This window comes from Ictidomys tridecemlineatus, chromosome X (genome assembly GCF_052094955.1).
Source record: "Ictidomys tridecemlineatus isolate mIctTri1 chromosome X, mIctTri1.hap1, whole genome shotgun sequence".
Lineage (NCBI taxonomy): Eukaryota > Metazoa > Chordata > Mammalia > Rodentia > Sciuridae > Ictidomys > Ictidomys tridecemlineatus.
The window spans coordinates 90,415,838-90,439,490 of NC_135493.1; the positions used below are offsets into that span (position 1 = coordinate 90,415,838).

The 23,653-nt window shown below is 35.9% G+C and overlaps 1 protein-coding gene across 1 annotated transcript in view; it reads left to right on the plus strand.

The window, feature by feature from the left end:
- The window catches only part of Fundc1 (FUN14 domain containing 1), a 12,998-nt gene extending 2,061 nt beyond the window's left edge, over positions 1-10,937 (plus strand). The window contains 3 exon segments of the mRNA XM_005323985.4: positions 1,678-1,753; positions 7,599-7,727; positions 9,467-10,937. Of these exon segments, the coding sequence (XP_005324042.2) occupies positions 1,678-1,753; positions 7,599-7,727; positions 9,467-9,544 (283 nt within the window). The 3' untranslated portion in view covers positions 9,545-10,937.
- The last annotated feature ends 12,716 nt before the right edge of the window (positions 10,938-23,653 follow it).

The following is a 23,653-nucleotide window of genomic DNA, read 5'->3' on the forward strand; positions in this document are numbered from 1 at the left end:
CAGAAGCTAAGGAAATTATATTTAGCTGTAGGTAGCCTTAGTTTTGTGGTGTGTGTGTGTGTGTGTGTGTATGTGTGTGTGTGTCTAGAGCCTCACATGTGGTGAGCAGGTGCTCTACCAACTGAACTACATCCCCAACCCCATTATACATTTTTGATCATAAGAAATTAAAACTAATATTAAGATGGGGTGGTTGCTAGGAGACATGGAAGGTGTGAAGACCAGTTAGTGTGCCTTTAGAGTGGTCTGGAAGCAAGGTAATAGAAGCCTAAACCATTACCAAGGTAATGATGCCCTTAAGAATGGAAAGGAAAAAAGAGTCAGATAATGTTTTGGATAAAGAGGATATAGAACTTGGCAATCAGTTGTACCAAGAATGAAGATGATAGAGTCCTGAGACAAATGTGAGGTGGCAGGCCTGGAGAATGGTACTAATAAATTGTGACTTTAGCAATAGTTTTTTGGTTGGAAAGATGTTTTTGCATATGTGGTTCTAGGTACTGGAGAAGCCCATCATGTAATTTCAAATGTAGGAAGGTATATTAGTTTTCTAGGACTGTTATAACTAAGTACCACAAACCTGGGGGGTTAAAACAACAGAAATTTATCTCTTACTGTTTGGGGGGCTAGAAGTTTGCAGTCAAGGTGTCAGCAGGCTTGGTTCCTTCTTGGAGGCTCAGAGGGAGAAATCTCTTTCATGTTTCTCTCCTCACTTCCAGCAATCATTGGCATTCTTTGGCTTGTAAGTATATCACTCTGATCTCTCCCTTTGTTGTTATCACATGGTCATATTCCTTCTGTGTGTCTATGATTCTGTGATATGACTCACTTCGGATTAGGGCCTACCCTGTTCCAATATAACCTCATGGAATAATTAATTACATCTTCAGTGAATCTGTTTCCAAATAAAATCACATTTTGAGGTTCTGAGAAGGACACGAATTTGGGGGGAACATGAACTCAGTGCAGAATGCTAGAGTTAGAAATCAGATTCTTTTGCACAATATGCATCTGGAATACTAAGGAATATGAGCTCGCTGAAGTATAGGCTGACACTGTTACAGCATAGATGAGACAGCACAGATTTAATATAAAAATAGATATAGATAAGGAGGCTCTGACAAATGTGGGCTGAAGTGTAGTCATAAAAGTGGAACTACATCTGGACCTTAAAGGGTAGGAAAGCTTTAGATAGGCAGAGTTAGGCAAAAACCCCTAGAACCAGGGAGATTAATAGCTCAAACAAAGATGATAAACTATTTTGAAATTAATTGGGTGAAGCAGAAGGTTTGGGTAAAGTGGATGTTGGCCAGGTGTATGGAATATCTTGACTATTAAGTAAAAGAAAACAAATCACTTTTATTATAGGAAATTTCAGCTTGCACAAATATAGAATGTGTATAGTGAAACCCCTAAGTATTCATCATTCAATTTCATTAGCAACTCTTACCTATAAATCCTCCTCCTCTCACCATCTCTTATTTTGCAGCAAATCTCAAACATTTTTAGATTGTGTATTTTTGACTAGCCTATGTGACTAAAGGGAAACATTGAGGGTTTTTGAGCAGGCAAGGGATATGATCAAAAGGAATGGGAAGACATTAGGAAAGTAATAAAAAGTAAAAGAGGAGAGGGTTTAGTATATTGATCTCATCTTTTATTATTTCTTCATTAAAGGTGTGCAGGATTTTTGTTCCAGAAGGTTGGAAAACTTGCAGCTACTGCAGTGGGAGGAGGCTTTCTTCTCCTTCAGGTATGTCAGTTTTATATGCTTGCCTGTGTTTACATAGGTAGCTCTTAAGAACTAAGAATGTCAAGTTTAGCCATTTTACTTCTGTCCACTTTAACAGGATGTAGATTTTTTTCCTTTAGGTGTCAGTATATGGAAAAACTGCAGTGAGTTTTGAAAGCTGGCATCTTCATGAAAGACAACAAATCAAATAATTCTAAGATCTCCAGTTCTAGTGTAGTTTGTTTCCAGCTATTAAAAAGATACCATTTAAAACTTGAAAGTTGAATATAAAAATTCATTTTTTAATTATTACCTAAATGTCTCTTAAAATATCTCCCTAGCTAAATAATCATTTCACCAATAATATAACCTACGTATCCTGGCCATTTTAAACCTCTATTTAAAATTCACATGCATAAAAATTCCGAAGGTCTCTTTTTCCCTGTTTATAGAATTCAAAAGTGCTCTTCTTTTCCTTGTTTCCTAGTTACACAGTTATTCTCCCCAGAGGAAGCTGATATTAACAATTTCTAACATTTTTTTAAAACTAAAGAACCATAATAATATAGAAAGTAGAAAATTAGGTTTAAAAATAACTATCCATAATCCTATTACTGAGGCAGGTGGATTAAAATTTTAATTTTGTTCATCTTCCTCTGAGTATAAGGTCTAAAAATGCTTTGCCATTAGAGGATGTTTATCAGGATATTATCTGGCATTCATGTCTTTTTGGCATATATTTTCCCAAAAATATCATTCCCTGAAGATCAAATATAGTAAATCCAAAAATTGAAAATCTTTGGGAATGAATGTTAGCAACAATTTTAAAGATACAGAGAACTGTCAGTTATACCAGATTTAAAAAATGATTGATGCTTACAGCAATCAAAATCTTGACTTCAGTAGCTAAGCCATTGATCCTAATAACCAGTGTAGTTGCCTTTATGTTCAAAGGGACCAGATCATGTGTGCAGCACTGAATTTGAGTTATTTATTAAACAGCTTTTTAAAAGATATGTATTTTCTTTTTGTGACATTATTAGTCATAATTACCTCTTAAGGTAAGAGGTGAAAAAGAATATGATTAATGTCTAAATTTAGTCCTTTGGATGACTTTGCCAGTGTTTATATACAGAAGAGAATTTTCTCTAGCTGATTTTGACTTGGGTTTGTATAGAAGAACATATTTAATTCTATAGCTGTTTTGAAAACTAATTATCATTATTGGTGCAAAAGAGTATACTGGACTGGGCCAGGCACAATGGTACATGCCAATAATTCCAGTTTACTCAGGATGCTGAGGCAGGAGGATTGCAAGTTCAAGGTCAGCCTGGGCAACTTAGTGAGACCCTGTCTCAAAAAATAAAAAAGACTGGGGATATAACATAGTAGTAAAGTGCCCCTGGGTCTTATCCCTAGTACTGCCAAAAAAAAAAAAAACCCAACAAGTATTGGACTGAAGTAGTTTTCTAAAATGTTCACAGAGAGAATTGTGTATTTTAATCTACTGTGCAATGTCAGTTTTTCAGAAGTTCATTTCTGTTCACTGAATATAGATAATTCAAACCCACATTTTGCTAGGTCCTATCTTCCTTAAACTACTTTTTCTACAAATATAATTAGCTTTGAAAACTCAGTAGGAGGAACCTGAAAGAGGAAATACAGAAACAAGTGGCTTTTAGGCTAATTGCCTAATTTTTTTTTAGGCTTGATTCCAGATTTTTCAATCTTTACCTACACTTAAAGATAAATATTAGCTTACTTAGCATTTAAAAACTTTTATCATAACACTATTAAGTGTTTCTCAGTAGATATTTATCATACTGCCATCTTAAGGTAAACAATGGGGCCAGGTATAACAGCAAGGCCCAGAATCCCAGCTACAGGAGAATCGCAAGTTCAAGGCCAGCCAGGACAACTTAGAGAGACCCTGCCTCAAAATAAAATCAAAAGGAGTGGAGACATAGCTCAGTGATAAAGCACCCCTGAGCTCAATCCCCAGTACCACAAAAATGGGACTTGTCAGAGTATAGGGTTGTTTACAAATACTTGATCCACAACCATTTAGAGATTTCTTGTTCCTTGTCTGTTCCCACTTCTTCACTTGACTTAAAAAAAATAGACAATGGCATATAGCTGTTTTTACATTTTTGAAGTTATATATGTACATAAGTCAAAGGATCAAATACTGGTACAAGGCTTATTACAGATCAGAGTAATCCTCTGCCTCCCTCTCTACCCTAATTTTCCTCTCCTTTGAGGCAACCACTTTGAACTCTTAGCTGATTTTCCCTTTCCATAAACAAGTTAATTGGACATTTCTTGATCTTTCAGTCTTAGTTTTTAACTATTGGCTTCCCATTATGAAATGTGAGAATTTAGCTATGGTGTATTGAATTGTTCTGTTCTCCCTACCCCTTCTCACATTCTCACACACTTGAATGCTCTCTAGTCATCCTCACCCACACAGTATAAGATGTTATTTCATAATTGTGTTAGATCATTGCCTGGAGGTCACTAAGGATGTCGCATCTCTGAATTTAGGTCTTTAACCTTGTTTGAGAAGGTTTTGGCGGTTGTTTCTTATAGAAAGTTTGGGATTATTTCTCAAGATAACTCCTAGTTGTCTAAATCTTTTATGGTCATATGTATGGAATAGTCCGTCAGTTTAATCTTCTGGACAAACTTGTCCCAGAGTCATCTTTTCTTCTTGTTTTGTAGGCTTGGTATACAGCTTGTATCCTAGGATCTCCCTTCAATCCCATTCCAGATTTTCCCTTTGCTTTTTTTTTTGTTTCTTTCCAGTACTGAGGATTGAACCCAGGAGTGTGCTACCACTGAGCCACATCCCTCAGCCCTTTTAATTTTTTTTATTTTGAGGCAGGGTCTTGCTAAGTTGCCCATGCTGTCCTTGAACTTGCAATCCTCTTGCCTCAGCCTCCTGAGTACCAGATTACAGGACTGTGCCACCATATCTAGCCCTTTTATTAATTTTTATTCAATCATTATTTACACCATTTTATTGGGTCAAATTGTTGTAGCTTTGGCCATTGGGAGCTCTTTCAGTTGTGCATTATCTTTTTAAATTTATCTGGCCATCAATGATCAGGTTTGGTTTTCTTTTGTTGTTTTGACTTTTATTTATTTACTTACCTTGGTGGTGCTAGGGATCAAACCCAGGGTCTCACACGTACCAGGCAAGTGTTCTACCACTGAGCTATACCTCCAGCCCTCATTTTTGTTATTAAACCGGTTCCTGCATAGTTTGTTCCTCTGTTTTGTTTTGTGTTGTTCCCCTCTCTCCTCAATGAGGCTTGAACCTGGGGCCTGGAGCATGCGAGGTGAATGCTCTACCACTGAGCTACATACCAACCCCTCCCCTGGATCCTTCCACCCTGTCCCTGCTTGTTTTCTTTGATCTTCAGTTTTCATGTTAAAGGTCTTCCTCCTACCTGATGATGATCCTTGTTATCTTCATTATCCTTCGTTCATATTTAAGAATTGAGCACAAAAAAACAGATGGGAAGCTTCAAATGTGTGATAAGGTTTTCCATTCTTTGGGAGGTTTAACTAGTCCAAGAAAAATGATCTTAAAGTCTGAAGTTGGGTAGGGGGGTGTCTTCCCATTGAAACTCACCTATGGTGAGGCTCACAAAAAGCCCTATCTACCTGTTTATAGTTTTTCAGCAGACATGAATCTTTACCTAAAAGCCAGCCTTATTTTTAACTTGGATGCTTTTATTCTAATAAAACCTCTTTACCTAATTTCATTAAATATTTTAATGTTGTAGAAAAGTCAAGTTTTGTTCAAAAAACAATTGTCACTGCCTCACTTTCTTCCCAATCTTTTGGTTTGCTTTTCCCTGGAAAGATTCAGATGATTTCTGGGTAGACAAGATTTAAGTGGGTTCTGTACCGTCAGTTCTTGGAGGTACTTGTCAATTAGGTTGAATATATACCCGAAACCCACTGGGGTCACGTTACTTATTTTCGGCCATCTCTGCACTGGAGCATGCCGCTAAGTTTGTTGGTATCCTTCAGTTTGATCAGATGAGCCTTCAAAGGAAGATAGCAGTGAATGTCTCAAGAAAATCTGTTCAGTGGTAGTGGTCTGACCAGTCGTAGACAGAGATCATTCTCTCACTCACTAGTAGGCATGATAGGGCTTTTTGGGATAATTTAGCACAGTCTTTTGTTAGACTCTTATTTGAGCCAGGTTAGTTAATACAGCTTTGGGGATTTAGTATTTATCATCATTTATTCATTGTTCTTTATTTATCTGTTTGCCTGACATTATTCAAGACTCTAGGGACATAGACATTCACAGTTCACTGGGTGAAGTAGGTATTGGCAAACAAATTTAATGATCTGGTCAGTGCTGAGCTCAAGGGTGGATGTGGTACTGAGAGAGCAGAGTAAAAAGGCTCTGACTGCTAGAGGTGTCCAGGAAGGAAGCTCAGAGAGTCATTCATGTCCCTAAGCATCTCAAGGTTTTTCATTTTCCCTGAAACTGTTTGACATTTTACCTTAAAACAGGGGATTCTTTAAAGTCTACAAAATCTTCATCTCAGATAATGCTGGATTTGTTACCTTTTGGTTAAAAGTGGCTATGTAAAATTTTTTCATGTATTGTGTTTTTGAATGCTGTTTGTGAGAATTTGATCTGTCTGATTAAATGGCTTCCTTTATTCATTTGCTGAGAATTGGGGGTGAGTAGATAAGCCATCACCCCAGGGAATGTAGTTAAGATTTTTGGTTATTTTATCACCAGTATAACTCAAGATTAACTTTTCAAAAAATTTCTTAAAATGTTGAGTCTTGAAAATGACAATTGATTTGGTGATTGCTGGTTAATGGTGGCATAGATAATATTTGGCTTATTCTAACCAAAAAAATAATGAACCTTAGGAAAAGGAGCCTTTTTATGTGTGGTTAAAAGTCAAAGCCATGTATTAAAAGTTTACAAAGAGAAATAGGAATGTAACCCAATTATAGGGTGTTGGCCTAGCATGCATAAGACCCTGGGTTCCATCCTCAGCACTACAAAATTAAAAAATAAAGTAAAAATTACTGAGTATAAGCTCAGGAGAAATTATTTATAATGATATACACACACACATATATAATGGAATTATAATGGTATATATTGTATATATTTATATGATTATTTATGTTTGATTTTATTATTTTGGGGCACCAACTTACTGTACTGGCTTATACTCAAACTATTGTTCCTGTTCAGATTTTGCAGTGTCTGGGTAGCACCATATAAGAGTTTTTTTTTTTAATGATTAATAGGCATTTAGCTATAGTTGTATTAAAAGGATTTATGGCATGAATCTGTATAGAGCATATTTCTTTTATATTCTACTTTCAAAAGCAATTACCAGAAAGTATTCTTAAGAGAGTTAGTGAAGAGCTTTTATCTGGCTACTTTAGATTTCTTTAGTGACCTAATAACTGGCTTCTGATTCATAGTAATTAAACATCTGTTTAATCAAAAGATACTATTTATTAGCTATATAATTTTGAGTACTCTCTGTCCTTTTTAACTAATTCCCTATTCCAAAAGGTATAATAGAATTATAGCATAATTATAATTTTTGGAATCTTTCCCATCATGTACTACATTTTTCTATTTAATTAGTTATTTAGGCTTAATATCTGTTCTCCCTAACTGACCTAGAGCTCTCTGACAGTGGGGCTTATGTCTCCCTTCAATGCTTGGCACAGACTATGCACTCAGTATCTGTTGAATGAATAAATTAGTGAATAAATAACAATTTCTTAAAAGTTTCATGGATTCCTTGCAATCTAAATGTTAATACATTCCTGGATAATAGCCATTTTTATTATATTTTTGCAGATTGCCAGTCACAGTGGCTATGTGCAGGTCGACTGGAAGAGAGTTGAAAAAGATGTAAACAAAGCAAAAAGACAGATTAAGAAACGAGCAAACAAAGCAGCACCTGAAATCAACAATATAATTGAAGAAGTAAGAAATATAATTTGGGTTCTTCTTTTTGTTAATGGGTCTCACAGAAAATGTGACTGGGGTTTTCCTTATTTAAAAAAAATGATGTTTTTAGTCATATATCTGGAGTGTTAAGTAAATTTGGGGATCAAACCACCTTTCAAGTCAATTATTATTTGTTTTGGTGGTTAACACAGATTCTCTTTCTCATTTCCCACCCATTTTGATCTACATGAAAAAGCTGATAATATTATTCTTCCCCAACTTTTTCTCTGCTTTTATAATTGTAGATGTATGTGTGTGGGGGTGTGTAGAGTAAAATAAAAGTAAAACTACTCATTATTTTCTTCAGCTAGAATAGTTTGAAAATGTATATGCTTTATTTTTGTTAATATGATCAACATATTAGTTTTATTAATTTGTATATTTTCTTATACTGTTTAGAATTGGATACTCCCTTCCTTTTTTTGTTTTATCCTTTTATTTTGAAAATATTCAAACCAATTGAAAAATTGAAAGATATAAGTGAATACTCAAACACCCTTCACCTATTTACCAAATTGTTCATATTTTGCTGCATTTGTCTGTGTGAGTGACAATTACATTTGTTTCCCTGAACTATTTAATCTGTTATGACTCTTCACCCCTAAATACCTTAGCATGTATCTACTTAAGAGTATGGATATTTTCCTCACAACTACAAATACCATTATGAATCCAAAAAATTTTAACATGATACCTTAATATTTTCTAATATATGGTTCATATAAAGATTTTTCCACAAAATATCTTCTTTAACTTTTTCCAATTAAGAATTGTGTATTCTCCACCTTTTAGCTAAGACCAGGCATTTGGTTATCATATACCTCAAGTTTCATTTAGTAGTTTTCTCACCTGTCATCCTTCACCCTCCCCCAGTCTTTTATGACCTTGACATTTTTTAAGCATCTAGGCAGAATATTCCACAGTTTGTTTTTTTCTAATAATTTCGTTGTGGTTTTGTTTGGGTTAATTGTGTTAATCTAAGCAACATTTTTTATCTTGTATATATTTTCTTTTTACTAGCTAAATGGGCTATTAATAAATACCAGGCCTTCTGTGGCCATTTATTAAATAATCTGTTAATGACTTGATGAATGGGCATTTACATCTGCCCTATAGGTAAATTTCTTTTTACCTGTGAGGTTACTGCTGCTCAGATACCAATTATTTCAGTAGCTGAAGAGCTTTCTTGGCCTGGCAGTGACTCTAGGCTTATTCAATTTGTAATGGACAGCTCTGGGATTTTGCTTGGTGTTTGGCACCTGTGTAGTAAGTAGGTACATAGGAATTTTTGCTGAATAGTCATCAAATTAAGCTGAGAATGTTACTTAGCTCCAGGTTCAACAATTAAGAGTATTTTTTCAAATGTATCTTTTTTGTGTGGTAAAATATATTTAACATAAAATTCGCCATTTTAAAATGTACAATCCAGTGGCATTAAGTACATTCACACTTCTGTGCAGTTACTGCCACTGTCCCTTTGCAGAACTTTCTTTTTAACTATTTTAGTGTTCCCATTAAATACAGATTTCCAGTTTCTCCCTCTTTCTTAGTAACCTCTATTCTGCTTTCTGACTTGATGAATTTAACGGTTCATAAGTAGAATCATACATTTGTTCTTTTTTGTCTGTCTTATCTCACTTAACATGTTTCCCAAGTTAATCCATATTGTAACATAATTAAGAGTGTTTTTGTTTAAAATTTACTTTGTTTTTCAGGCAACAGAATTTATCAAACAGAACATAGTGATATCCAGTGGATTTGTGGGAGGCTTTTTGCTAGGCCTTGCATCTTAAGGACATGAATCTTCTACTCTAGTAGTGGATCCAACTGTGAGAAGGGAAGTGGTGGCAACAGGGTGATCACTCAACAGCACATGCCACCAGAGTCTCCAGAACAAGGAGAAACAACTAGCTGGACAATACCAGATTCACAACTTAGCATTTTGCCACCTGAAGCTTGGCAAACTAGTATCTGCTGTAAAACAACCTATATGGTATGTGAATAATAGTATTCTGGAGCAAACCATGGCTTTCGTCATTTTTTAAACATTTGCATCTATTTAGAAACTAGTGTGTAAGATATCACCATTGGAGAGAGAAAAAATTGGTTGGATATATTGCCCAATAAAATATCCTCCTCTTATTTAAATAAGGTGTTCTTCATTGTGCTTTATAGTATAGTGCCAATAATTAAAAACTAGCTTCGATACTAGGGCTGACTTTTTTTTAAAGCTATGTTTGCAATAAACTGAAGAATCGTGGTGCCCTTTTGTGAAAGACTTTAGAAATAATAGCATTATTAAAGTCATTAAATAGATTCTACTGATGTAATACCAGTCTTTGGGGTTTTTTTTTTTCCCACAGTTCTTACTATGCTTATATAATAACTGCATTTCAAAGAAGGCTCTTCTGAGGAGATATTACATCATGTCTAAATCTCTTTTTCCCATTTTGATGTCTGTGGTTTTAAAAATACTTCTTGTATGTTAGCTTCTAATTTGTTTATTTGTCATCCTGGGCAGAAGTAAGTGGAACACACATAGTTGGCTCATTCATTCATTTTATTAACCTTGAGTGTACTTCCTTTTTCATTTCTAAAAATCCTAATTCTTATTTTGGCCCCTTCACCAAAAAGTAAATGTTGCTTTAAAATACTTAGTATAATGTGAATTTAATGTCTGAAGAACCATGATTTTCTATGTAAGTATAAAATTGTAGTTTAAAGAGAATTGTCTCCTTTATCTTGTCTGAGATGTAAATACTAACACTTTCAGGCTTTTTGTAGCATTATGTTGGCTGAACACTAGGCCAGTTTATTTGTTTCTCAGGGCCAACATCATATTCTTTCACAGCTTTCTTAACCCAGAAAGCTTTCTGCATTGTTAGTTTTGTCTGTAGAATACTTAGTTGTAATTGGGAAAAACAACATGGAGTCGTTAGATTGAAAAGACTTTGAAGATATTGAGACTATTGTCATTTGATAGGACATCACTGTAGTATATTTTGTGTATTGTAAACATATGATGTTTTCATACTTTCAAGATTGGTTACAGAGTACTTTCCTTATCGTGAGACTCCTTAAAATTAAATGTGGAATCCATCTTTAATTTCTTCCTTTATTTTCATTAGTGCCTCAGATATAATGCTAAATAAAACTCAGACTTTCTTAATATGATTTGTTCACAAACATTTGTGTTTTCTTTTTTGTGCTTTTCTGTTTATACCTTACTAAGCTTTGCATTGCTGTGAAATTAAAAGGAACAAATGTTCATAAGTATGATCAGGTCATGTTAAGTAGAACCTTGGCTGTTGTTCTGTGTGCCACATCTGCGTGATCTCTACTGCGAGGCAGGCTGTTTAGGGAGCTCCAGTAACTGACTCATTTTGTTCATTCATTTTGAAAATATTTATAGCATCTGTTCTTTTCATGATATACTAGGAAAGTGGGGGACACAAAAATGCCTGACCTGAAGCTTTTAATTAAATGGACACTAAAATATTTTTAATTGAAGAATTATGTAATAGGGCTGGGGGTGTATGTAGCTCAGTGGTGGAGCACATGCTTACATCAAAAACCAAAACAACAAAAAGAGAACCTGGCATATGACTTAGTGACAAATGTACATAACTACTTTGAGGGTCCAAATATATGAATGAAAACAGAAAAAGAGAACTGTTCATATTTTCCTATACATTTCAAAATATCTTGTAATGTTGGAAAATATTTGTATGCCAGTGTAAAATATTACCAATACACTCTATACTGTCATACCCGTTAGTGTTGTTCTACCTCAAATTATGCTGTTTTCCCCCCATCAACCTCTAATTTCTAAAGCACATAGTGTAGGTGGAATTTCCTTCATCTAAAATGCTTGGGACCAGAATTCTTTCCGATTTCAGATTTTGGAATATTTACATATACATAATGAGATATCTTGGAGATTGGAACCCAAATCTAAACATGAAATTCATTTGTTTCATGTACACCTTAAGGTAATTTTATACAAGATTTTAAATAACATACATTTATACATCTTAAATAACTTTTATACATAAAATGGGTATATCACAGCCAAAGTGGCTTGGAGAGATTCCCACCCCCCTTGGGGACACAGTAAACTGTTGTACCACCTGTTTTGACTGGTCTGTCACATGAAGTCAGGTGTGGAATTTTCTACTTGGTGCATTGTGTGGGCTCTCAAAGTTTGAGATGTTGGGTGTTTGGATGAGGGACACTCAACCTGTATAGTGCTTGGCTCTTGGTAGATATTCAGTTGATAATGTAAGTTTGTGAAAAGCATGTTACTGTGCTGGATTTAGTGTTGCCCTATGGAAAACTACTTTCTCTGTGTAATAGTGCTGTGAACCAGGGTCCTTCAAGAATGACTTGGTGGGGCTTCATTGAAAAGCTTAGATTTAGATAGCCTGCTTTTGTGTGAAATGAAGATTGTTTTAGGACATAACAGCTGTTTGTAAGATTTATTAAAATTTGACTATATGGAATATACCTATTTTGTGATTTAGGTTTTGGAAGATATATAGGGACATTTTGACTGATTTTAATTTTTATTCTTATATTTTTTCCATATCCTTCCTCACAAAATAGATGATTTTTAGAGTGTTTTGTTTGTTTGCTTCAAATATAATACAGATGAAATATTCTTTTTTGATACTACTGGGGATTGAAACTAGGCCTGACACATGCTAGGCAAGTGCTCTACCACTGAGCTACCTCCCTAGCCCTTTTTTTTCCCCTGGGAGACAAGGTCTTGTTAAGTTACCTAGGCTGGCCCAAAACTTGTGATCCTCCTGCCTCAGCCTCATCAGTACCTGGACCACAGTGCCCAGCAAGACATTCTTTTTGAGATTTTTTGGTACTGGAGATTGAACCCAGGGACCACTGAACTACATTCCAATCTTTTAAAATTTTTATTTTGAGATAGGATCTTACTAACTTGCTGAGGCTGGCCTTGTCCTGCTGCTTCAGCCACTCCAGTCACTGAGGTTACAGGTGTGCACCACCGTGCCTGGCTGCAATACATTCTTTATAAAAACATAAGGTAGCCTATCATCAAATGTTTCCAAGTTTAAATATTATACATTAATTTTTCTTCCTTTACAAACTTCAGGTAATATACCCTAATTTCCTGTAATGAAAGATGAATATAATATGGCACCTCTTACCTCCATATTGTTTATTTTTCATGTGGTGCTGAGGATCGAACCCAGTGCCTCACACAAGCTAGGCAAGTGCTCTGCCACTGAGCTACAGTCCCAACCCCAAGTGCTTGTTAATTTATATACAGAATGTTATTTATTTATTTTTTTTTTTAGAACCAGAGACAGAAATTTAAGACTAGTGGGTTATTGCTATGGGGAGTTGTTTTCAACTTTTATGCATTCACAATTTATTTTTTAAGTTTTTTTTTTTAACTGAAACAATGGACATAATTCAAAAAGTCAGAGGATTACAAGGCTTCTAAAGAAAAGGAGCACTTCTCTGCTCCACCTCTCTCCAACTTGGTGACTTTTTCCCCCAGAGAAGTTTCAACTATATTAGTTGTTTCTCTTAGTATTTACTATAACCATATATATTTCTTAGACTTTGTATTATGATAAATGGCTTGGACTTCCTATTATGGCAGATGTGGATTTAGCTCTGTAACACCTTCCTTTTCACATCCTTATAGTAATTCATTAAATTTCTTATAAAGTTTTATCCATTATTATGACAAACACTGTTTACTATTGAATAAAGACATATCCTGTAGGCCCCTTAATGTGTGTTCAGCTGGATCTAGCCTTAGCTTGAACCTGTAAATAACTCTGGAGCATGAAGGGCACTGTGATTGGCAGAATAATGGCCCTGAAAGATGTCCCCATCCTAATCCTCTGAACCTATGAATATGTTAGGTTACAAGGCAAAGGGGAATTAAAGTTGCTGATGGAATTAAAAATGCCAAGCAGTTGACCTCAAAAGATTATTCTGGATTATACTGGTGGCCCCAAAGTAAACTCAGAGGTACTTAAAGGAGAAAGAAGGAAGCTGAGAGTCAAAGACATGTGACTACCAAAAAAATGGTCAGACAGATACTATGTTGTTAGCCTTGAAAATGGAGTAAGGGAAAATGCTGGAAAATAGATTGTTTCTTCTTGCCTCCAGAAAGGGACACACAGCTCTGTTGATTTTAGCCCAGTAAGACCCATGCTAGACTTCCTATTTCCAGACCTAGTAACAATAAATTCATTTTTTGTTTTTGTGGTACTGGGGCTGAACCCAGGGTTGCTCTACCACTAAGCTACATTCCCCAGCCCTTTTTTTAACCTTTATTTTTTATTTATTTGTTTTTTAATATGGTGCTGAGGATCAAACCCAGTGCCTTGCCCTTGCTAGGCGAGTGCTCTACCACTGAGCTACAACCCCAGCCCTCCATCCCTTTTTTGCTCTAAGATAGGATCTCACTAAATTGCCCAGGCTGACCTTGAACTTGGGATCCTCCTGTCTCATTCTCCCAAGTAGTTGGGGTTACAGGAAGTAAGGTACTGCACCCAGCTTTGCCGCAGTCCAGCTGCAGCAAAATAACCAGGGGGTGAGGAGCAACTTGTGTAGATTGATACAGCTGGAGTGGGAGCCGTTTATTGTAGGACAGGAGTGGTATATATACATAATTACACACAGCTTATCTTAATTAACATAAAATAGATACAGCAGTCAACCAATAAGGAATCTCCACACTTAATGGCTCGCTGGTGATACTTCACAAACCACTCCCCCTGGCAAAATGCCAGGCACCATCCTGACTTGTTTACAGACTAACATTTCCCCCTTTTGTTCAATTAATAACAACCATAGTGGTTTTTACACAAACACCACAAACAATCTGCTACAAGCTGAAGGGGAGGATACAAAATGCCACAATACCAAGCCAATTGATGGCTCCATGCAAGAAGCCCTTGGAAAAATTATACCAGTAATGACACCGTTAGCAAAGATACCGAGTTACAATTTGTTGTAGATTACAGTTTGTTTTCTCAGTCCAGGTAAAGCAGTGTCTCAATAGATTAACTCACAGTTCAGGTAAATCACAGTCCAGGTAAGTTCTGCAGGCAGCTAGCTTGATCCGAAGTCTCATCCAGTTCTCAGCAACACTGGAAATTCTTCCACCCTCATTCTCACTGGCACTGGAATGAAGGCAGGAACTCCAGCTGTGCTGGCTAAAGAAAATCTTGTAGTATTCCAGCAGGCGCTAAGAAAACAACCTTCTGAACAATTTTGTGCATTATTTCAAGGTTTTTTACATTGAAATAAGCCTTAATAGTGCTCATTACTCATTAGCTTTCAGGTGTGGGAGAACCATTGTAGTTACTGGCCTTGGAAATGATCAAACTTCAGGGACGCAGGCTGTCTTCCTGGCCGTCTTCCGCCTGCAGTGTCCCGGGCAGCTCCAGATGGCCCCGGAGAGAGTCCTGGACTCAAAACTGCTTCCGGGCACAGGGAGCAAGAGCCCGCGAGACTGTGCCTCCAGGTCAGGTCTAGATTTGGGCTCTCGGCAGTGGAAGAGCCGGCTGCCGCTGCTTGGAAAGTCCTTGCTGCGCAGTGACTGGCTCGCGCACGCGGCAGCCTCCACGCGGCTTCACCCACCCTCTGGTAACAAGTATTCAGTAATAGCCTTTTGCTGCAACTTTTTCCCCGATAATCCTTCTTCTTCTGAACTTTCTTTTTCTTTCTGACTAGAGTTCCTGGGCTCTTATCAACACATGCCCTAACTGCTCTTGGTTCCACTGGGGTGCCTCCTTCCCTTAGTAATTTACTTCTCACCCCTTCCATATTCTCATCACAAAGACAATACAGCATTTCAAGACAAAACAAGACACAAACATACTGTATCAATCTTCTCCATTTTCTCGAAATGGCCATTTTTCCTCTCACCCTATCTAGGGATGAGCAGATTTGCTCCCATCCTATCTTTCTAGGGATGGGCAGCTTTTTCTCGTCAACTTACCCCCCAGTGTTCTGGGGCTCCCCATACAGGCCACCATCTGCCACAGTCCAGCTGCAGCAAAATAACGGGGGGGGGGGGTGACGGGTGACAAGCAACTTGTGTAGACTGATACAGCTGGAGTGGGAGCCGTTTATTGTAGGACAGGAAGGGTATATATACATTCCACACAGCTTATCTTAATTAACATAAACTAGATACAGCAGTCAACCAATAAGGAATCTCCACACTTAATGGCTCGCTGGCGTTACTTCACAAACCACTCCCTCTGCAAAATGCCAGGTGCCATCCTGACTTGTTTACAGACTCTAACACAGCTTCATGTTGTTTTAAGCCATTAAGTTAGTAATAATTACAGCTGCAATAGACAAGAAATACAGGCACAACTGAGTTTTTTTTTTTTTTTGGTATCCCCATACCAGTTATGCATTGGCTACAGTGTGCCCTCAGTGAATAGGGTGGGGTAACCTCCCAGCCAGGAAGGCCCTGTTCTCATGAGAGCAATTCTCAGGAGAAAAGTGTAAATCTGCCAGTGCTAGAGCTGGCCAGTGAGTGTACTAGCCCAATAAAAGGGGTCTGGATAGGGTACCAACAGTCTCCACTAGAGTGGGTAAACCCTAAGCCAACACTGCATGTGTCAAATAATAGTTATGTCTACTGGAGTAGTGGGGTGAGAGGGCAATGAAATATGTAGAACTGAAATATTTGGAATTAATGGTATATAGTCCTTGTATTATTCCAAAACATTGATTAACCTCACACTTTGAGTATGCATGCATTTCAGACCTACAAACAAGCAATCTAGTCTAAATGAAGGCAGAGAAGAAAGAAGCACAGAGAAAGGATAAATAGGAAGCATTTAAAAGATGGCAAAATAAATCCAAATATGTCTATAATCATAGCAAAAGAAAACAATTCACAATGTGATTTTATATAAGCATCATTCTCTGTTGAAACAAGTAGTGAGATTAGCTCCATAGAAAGGGAAATGTTTATAAAGCTTCATTGTTCAACGGAGAATTCTCTAGGCATTCAGATGTAATAAAGCTTAATTTTCTTCTTTCTTCCTTCCCCCCTTCCTTCCTTTCTCTCTCTCTCTCTCCCTCTGTCCCTCCCTCTCTTTCTTTCCTTTTTGGCATTGCTAGGCTAGAACCCAGAGCCTTGTACATGTTAGGCAAGCACTCCACCAAAGAGCTACACCCCACCCCCAGCCCTCCTAATTTTCTTTTAATCCTCCTGTTCCTACCCCAATCTGGGATGGACCCAGCACTTACTGATTCTTATATCGCCTTTCTTGGATTACTTATATTTTTGGTTAAACTGTTTTCTTCAGAATTTCTTTCAGGGTGTGGGAGGTAAAGTTGCCAAGTTCTTGTGTGTCTTAAAATATCTTGTTCTCATACAATTCAAGATTGACAATATTTTTTTTTCTCTTACACTTTTGAAGACTTTGCTTCATTGTATTTCTAGTACCTTAGTATCCGATGATATGTGATGTCAGTCTGATTTCCAACCAGAGTAACCTTTTCTTCTTTCTTTGTAAGCTTTATGGATTTTTTTAAACATTGGAGTTTTGAAATTTCATAAATTTCAAAATCTGTGAGTTTTAAAAAACTGAATTAGGTTTTAAAGTGCATGTTAGTGTACTTTAGCTGTGCATTCTTGTCATTATAGAGAAGATACACACACATAGATAACATTTAAAAACATTTTAAAGCCAAGGCTGGTGGGAGGGTGGAAACTCACTCCCTCGACTATGAGATTGAAAGCCCCCAAGTAAGCCCTCAGTAAACATGAGAGAGGGATGGAGAATCGTGGAAATGAAATAATTTCTGAGAGTTTTTCTTTCATTACACTCTGTGTTTTTTAGGTTTTTCTCATTCTGAGGATTCTTATCTTTGCTTTAAGAAAATTGTACTTTAAAAAACAGACTTTATTTTTTTAGAATATTTTCAGCTTCAGAGTCAAACTGAGCAGATACTGTAGACATTTGGCATATATTCTCCCCGAGACCCATATACAGTTTCCCTACCTCTAACATATTTTCATGCTTCCTTTGCTATAATTAATGAACCAATACTGATACACTGTTATTAACTAAAGTCTATACTTTATTCAGATTTAGCTTTTATTTAATGTCCTTGTTCTGCCCCAGGATCCCATCGGATACCATGTGATATTTAGTCGTCAGGTCTCTTTAATCTCCTCTAGACAGTGACAAGTGCTCACATTTCTATTGTTTTTGATGACCTTGACAGTTTTGAGGAGTACCGGTCAGGTATGTTACAGAATACTCTTCTTTTGGAATTAAAAAAAAATTTTTTTTCATGATTATCCTGGAATTAGGAACTTTGGGGAGGAAGACCACAGAGTTGTACCATTTTTATTACATCACATCAAAGGTATATACAAACATGAGTGATAACTTGATGGTGAACTTCCTTGATCACCTGAACTGAGGTCTTATTTATCACATTTCTCCACTATAAAGTTACTTTTTTCCGCTACTTTCCATGATTGTACTTGTTGGAAGGAAGTTATTATGAATAACCCCCACATTTAAAATGTTGGAATTATGCTCCCCTTTTTTAGTGTGGAGTACTTGCATAGATTTTTTTTTTTTTTTGCATAAAAGACGTATGCATTCTCCCTCATTAATTTATTGCCATTTAGCTCAGTATGGGCTTGTGGATACTTATTTTATACTTGGGGTTATAATCAAATACTACTTGGGAGCTCATTCCATTGGTTCCTGTGTCCCTTTGCCACACCACAATGATGTGTTTACCAAATTGTATTTATTTAATAATAGATTTGATTATTTCTTCTTCAACATAATGTCTGTCATTTAGTTAGTTGTTGGAGCATCTAGATTTTTCCACTACAGCTTTTTAATATTTTCTGTTTTCTTTTTGTTCTACTTTCTGGGACGGTTCCTTAATTTTACTTTCCACCAATTTGGTCTTAAAAGACCAAAAACTTGGCTGTCATTTAGTCTGTTCATATAATAACTAGTTTGATAATTATTCATTTATTTTCTAGGAACTCTCTCTGTACCTCTGAATGTTTCATTGCAGTCTTTATTTTCCCTCCCTCCCTTCCTTCCTTCCTTCCTTTCCCCAGTGCTGGGGTTTGATCCCAGGGCCACCCACATGCTGGGAAGGTACTGCAGACTGTATTTTTCTTTTTTCTGTTCTCTGAAATGCCTGGTTCTGTTGACTTTGAGTCTTCTTTTTGTGGCTGGGTTTTTTTTTTTTTTTTTTGAAAGATCTAGCAATTCATGGTTTTCTGTTTAGTTTTATGAATAGAAGGACTGCTTTAGTTAATATAGAGAGCCGTACTGGGTTTCCTTTGCAGCAGCTCTGGCCTGCTTTCCTGACAGGTGGCTCCTTTTCTTTCTTTTTTTAGTCATTGTTTTAAAATTGACTAGTGAAAACTGTATATAATTATGGTGTACAACATGATGTTTCAAAACATGTATACATTGCGGAATGGCTAAATTGAACTAATTAACATGCATTACCTCACCTACTTCATTTTTTTCTGATGAGAACACTTGAAATCTACTTTCAGCTATTTTCCAGTATCCACTGCTACTAACTGTAGTCATAATTGTACAACAGATCTCTTGAATGCATCCCTCTTGCCTAACTAAAATTTTGTATCCTTTGACCAACATCCTTCCAACCTTCCCTGCTCCCCAGCCCCATGTAAGGACCATGATACTCTCTACTTTTATGAGTTAGTCTTTTTTAGATTCACATGTAGGTAAATCATGCAGTATTTGTCCCTGAAGAGAAGGGCTGGACACAGGCTCTTTAAGGCAACACTCATTATTAACAGCAGGAGGGCTTCCTTGTAGGTAGACACTGTGGGGGAGGGGGAAGGAGAGCAAGTGCAGTTCCATAAAGGACCTCCTGGAGAGCTAGAGGGATGAAGCCCTTTTGTGTTTTCTATTCCCTGTCCCTGGGATAGTGCCAATTCTCTCTCAAGTTTTGACATCCTCATTAGGGCCAGTTTTTGTTTTTGTTTTTAAGAGAACATGGACTTTTCCTGCAGCAATTCTGTTCCAGTGAAGCCAGGATGGAAAGAAAGGAGTCTAAATGTCTCTACTCGTGCCAATAAATTTTGAAAATACATAACTTCAGACAGCCACCTTTTCTCCACCTTTTCTTCCTTTATCGAGAACCCTTCTGATGACTTGATCTGTGGCTTCCTGGCTTCTGGTTCCTCTTCCAATCTGATCCCATCTGCTTCAGACATCCTGAATTTCACAAATTTTTGGTCTGTGAATGGCACCTTTGTTCTCCAGCCCGGTTACAGTTCTATAAAGCCTTTTTTTTTTTTTAAATAAAATGTTTTTTTTTAGTTGTGGATGGACACAATACCTTTATTTTATTTACATAATTTTATGTGGTACTGAGGATCAAACCCAGTGCCTTACACATGCTAGGCAAGTGCTTTTATCACTGAGCTACAACCCCAGCTCCCTAAAAAATCTTTTATTATGGCAATTTTCAAACATGTGTCAATGTAGAATAATATAATGAAACCCCATATACTCATTGATCAGCTTCAATAATTATCAACACATGGCCAGTCTTATTTCAGTTACACTTTCCCACTACTTCTAACCAAGCCCCCTAATTTATTTCGAAGTGTATCCAAGATATATCATTAGTAAATATATTTCACTAGTATTTCTTTTGATAGTGGGGATTACAGGCATGCACTATTGTGCCTAGCACTAGTAAATATTTCTGTATGCATCTATAAAAGGTAAGGACTCTTTTTTTAAAAAAAAATACTGTTACTGTCATCACACCAAAAAAATCAACAATATAATCCCTTAGTAATATCAAACATCCTCTCACTGTTCCAATTTTTCCAATTATCTCATTTTTCTCCCTTTTACTACAGCTGATTTTTTTTCAAATCAATATCTAAACATGGTTCAGATATTGTATTTGGTTGCTGTTAGTTTTGATTATTGGACCCATTTTCTTTTTCTTTTTTCCTTACAAATTATTTGTTGAAACCAGGTCATGAGAATTTCCTATATTTTGGATTTTGCAATTGCTTCCTTGTCATGTTAACACCCTCTTTTGTCCCTTGTATTATCCATAAACTGGCAGTTAAATCTATAGATGATCAGGTTTTTGTTGCTGTCATTTGTTTGTTTGAGGGCTTCCCACATGCCAGGCAATGTTCTGCCACTAAGCTATATCCCCAACCCTGATTCTTGTTTTTTGGCAAGAATATTTCATAAGTAATAGTGTGCACTTAATGTTGTGTTTCAAGAAGTGACATATAATAGCTGGTTACTTCTCTTTTGAGGATGCTAAAATTGATCAGTGGCTTCAGGTGTCAGCTATTATATAAGTCAGCTATTACACAGTTTCCCACCAGCTTATAACAATGTTTTCAACAACCATTAACGATTACTGCCTAGATCTATTATTTCATTTGGGGTTATAAAATAGCAGTGTTCTAAGTTAATTTTGATCTTGAACAAATAATTTGAATTGCTTAAACAATATTTCCTCATCAACTATTTGGTTACTTTTAGATACAGTTAGTATAGGAAAGGCAAGATATGAAAATTTGCATGAAATGGAGAATTTTTTCAAAAAGCACCATTTACCAAAATTTACTCAACAAGAAATAGAAAATCTGAATAAAATCCAAAGATTCCTATATCTGTTATTGAAACTGAATTCATAATATAAAGCCTCTCCTAAAGAAAACTCCAGGCCCAGATGGCTTTAATGGTGAATTCTTCCAAACATTTAAAGAAGAAATAATGTCATTCTTATTTAAAACTTTTACAAAAAATAGAAACAGCAGAAACATTACCAAACTTTTTTCCTGAGGCCATCTTAACTTTGATACTAAAACCTAAAAGGACATTACAAGAAGAAAAGTAAATACTAATATTTTCCAATGAACAGACTCCAAAATCCTAGAAAAACATATTACAAATGAAATCCAGCAATACATAAAAAAGGACATTACATATAACCAAATGGGATTCATTTCAGAATACAAGATCCATTTAACATTTGAAAATCAATGCATTTCACCTCATTAGCAGAATAAAGGAAAAAAGCCATATTATCACTCAGAGATACAGAAAAAGGCATTTAATAAAATTAAACAATTATTTATGATAAAATATAGACTCAACAAACTAAGAATAAAAGGGAATATCTGCAATCTGATAAAAGGTTTCTACAAAGCCTAAGCTACCATCATACTTAATGGTGAAATACTGAGTGCATTTGGAATGAGACCAAAAAGTCTATTTTAACTGCTTCTATTCAACATTGTACCAGAGGCTCTAGCCAGCGTGTTATTAAACTTTTGGATTTTGCCAATCTGATAGATGAGAAATGGTATCTTAGTGTAACTTTAATTTGCATCTCTTTTATTACCAGCAGGTTGAGCATCTTTTCATATGCTTAAAGCCATTTGCATTTCTTTTTCTTGAAATGTGTGTTCATTTTTCTTTCTCATTTTTTTCTCCAGAGTAGGTGGCCTTTTTTGTTCTCTGTTTTTAAACAAATAATTCAAGGAATTAAACCTTTATTTGTGATACAAGTTGCAAATATTTTCCCCCATTTTCCATTTGTTGTTTACCTCACTTTATGGTGTTTTTGGCATGTGGTTTTCTTTTTCAATTTTATATGGTCAAATTTACCAGTATTTTTCCTTCTTGCTTCTGATTTTTGAGTCCTAGTTAGGAAAGCTTTTTGTGCTCCTGAGTTATAGAAGAATTTGTCTATGATTCCTTCTAGACATATATGGCTTAGTTTTTTTTTTTAACTTTAAAATCTCCTATCTATTTGGAATATATCAGATCCCACTTTTTCTTCTTCTGCCTACCTAACAAATCACACCAATACTGTTTATTAAAAAGTTCATTTTCCTCTACTATGCTGATATACCATATAGTATATGCCAACTTTCTATACTACATTAATATTTAAAAGTTTGGTATCATACAAGATACCAAAAAAACAAAATTTAAAATCAAGGATGTGAAGAATTTGACACATATGTAATATTCAAACATTTTATAATATATAAAGAACTCCAATAAGTCAAAATGAAAATGACAGTAGACAATGCAGTAAATTATAGAAACATGGTTAGATAAAAGAACATGGATACTTGGAAGAGGAAGCCCTAATAATCGGTCAACAGAAAAAGGTAATCACCTTTACCTTTATCAACAATCACAGAAATGCAAGTTAAAGCCACTATCTTCTCTTCCCAAATATACTATTTTGTTTTGGTGTGGGGGAATGTTAAGCTATTTTAAGATGGCCTTGTGTCATAGTAGGCAGCAGATACTAAAGTTAGGGAACTTAATAAGCACCACAAAATGTCATGAGACATTTTGTCATGAGAATAGATACATGCAAACCATCTTGGATCTCCATTGTCCTTCATTGTTCAAAAAAGGGCCTCTGGTACTTTCGGTGACATTTATTTTATTTTGAGGGAGGAGTTAGTAAGTGTAGAGACTTGCTTTTGGAAGCTTAGCCAACTCCCATAAAGCCACTTTTGGATGACTGGGTCCACTCTCTTAAATTTACTGTACACACCAAGATATAAGACTGCCACCTTTCAACAGTTCTAAGAATTCTAACTAAAAACCATTGTTTGCAAATGGAGTTAGATACTTAAAAAGTATATCCTATAAACACAAGAACATTTATTGGTTTTCCTTATAAAAATGATACATATTAATTGTAAATTTAGAAATGGAGAAAAGTATAATGAAAATGCATTCTCCATATTATTATTTTCTAGAGACAAGATAATCACTATCAATTTTCTTGACACATATGTCAGGTTACTGCAGCATTGTTTATAACATCAGAAATTTGGAAACAAC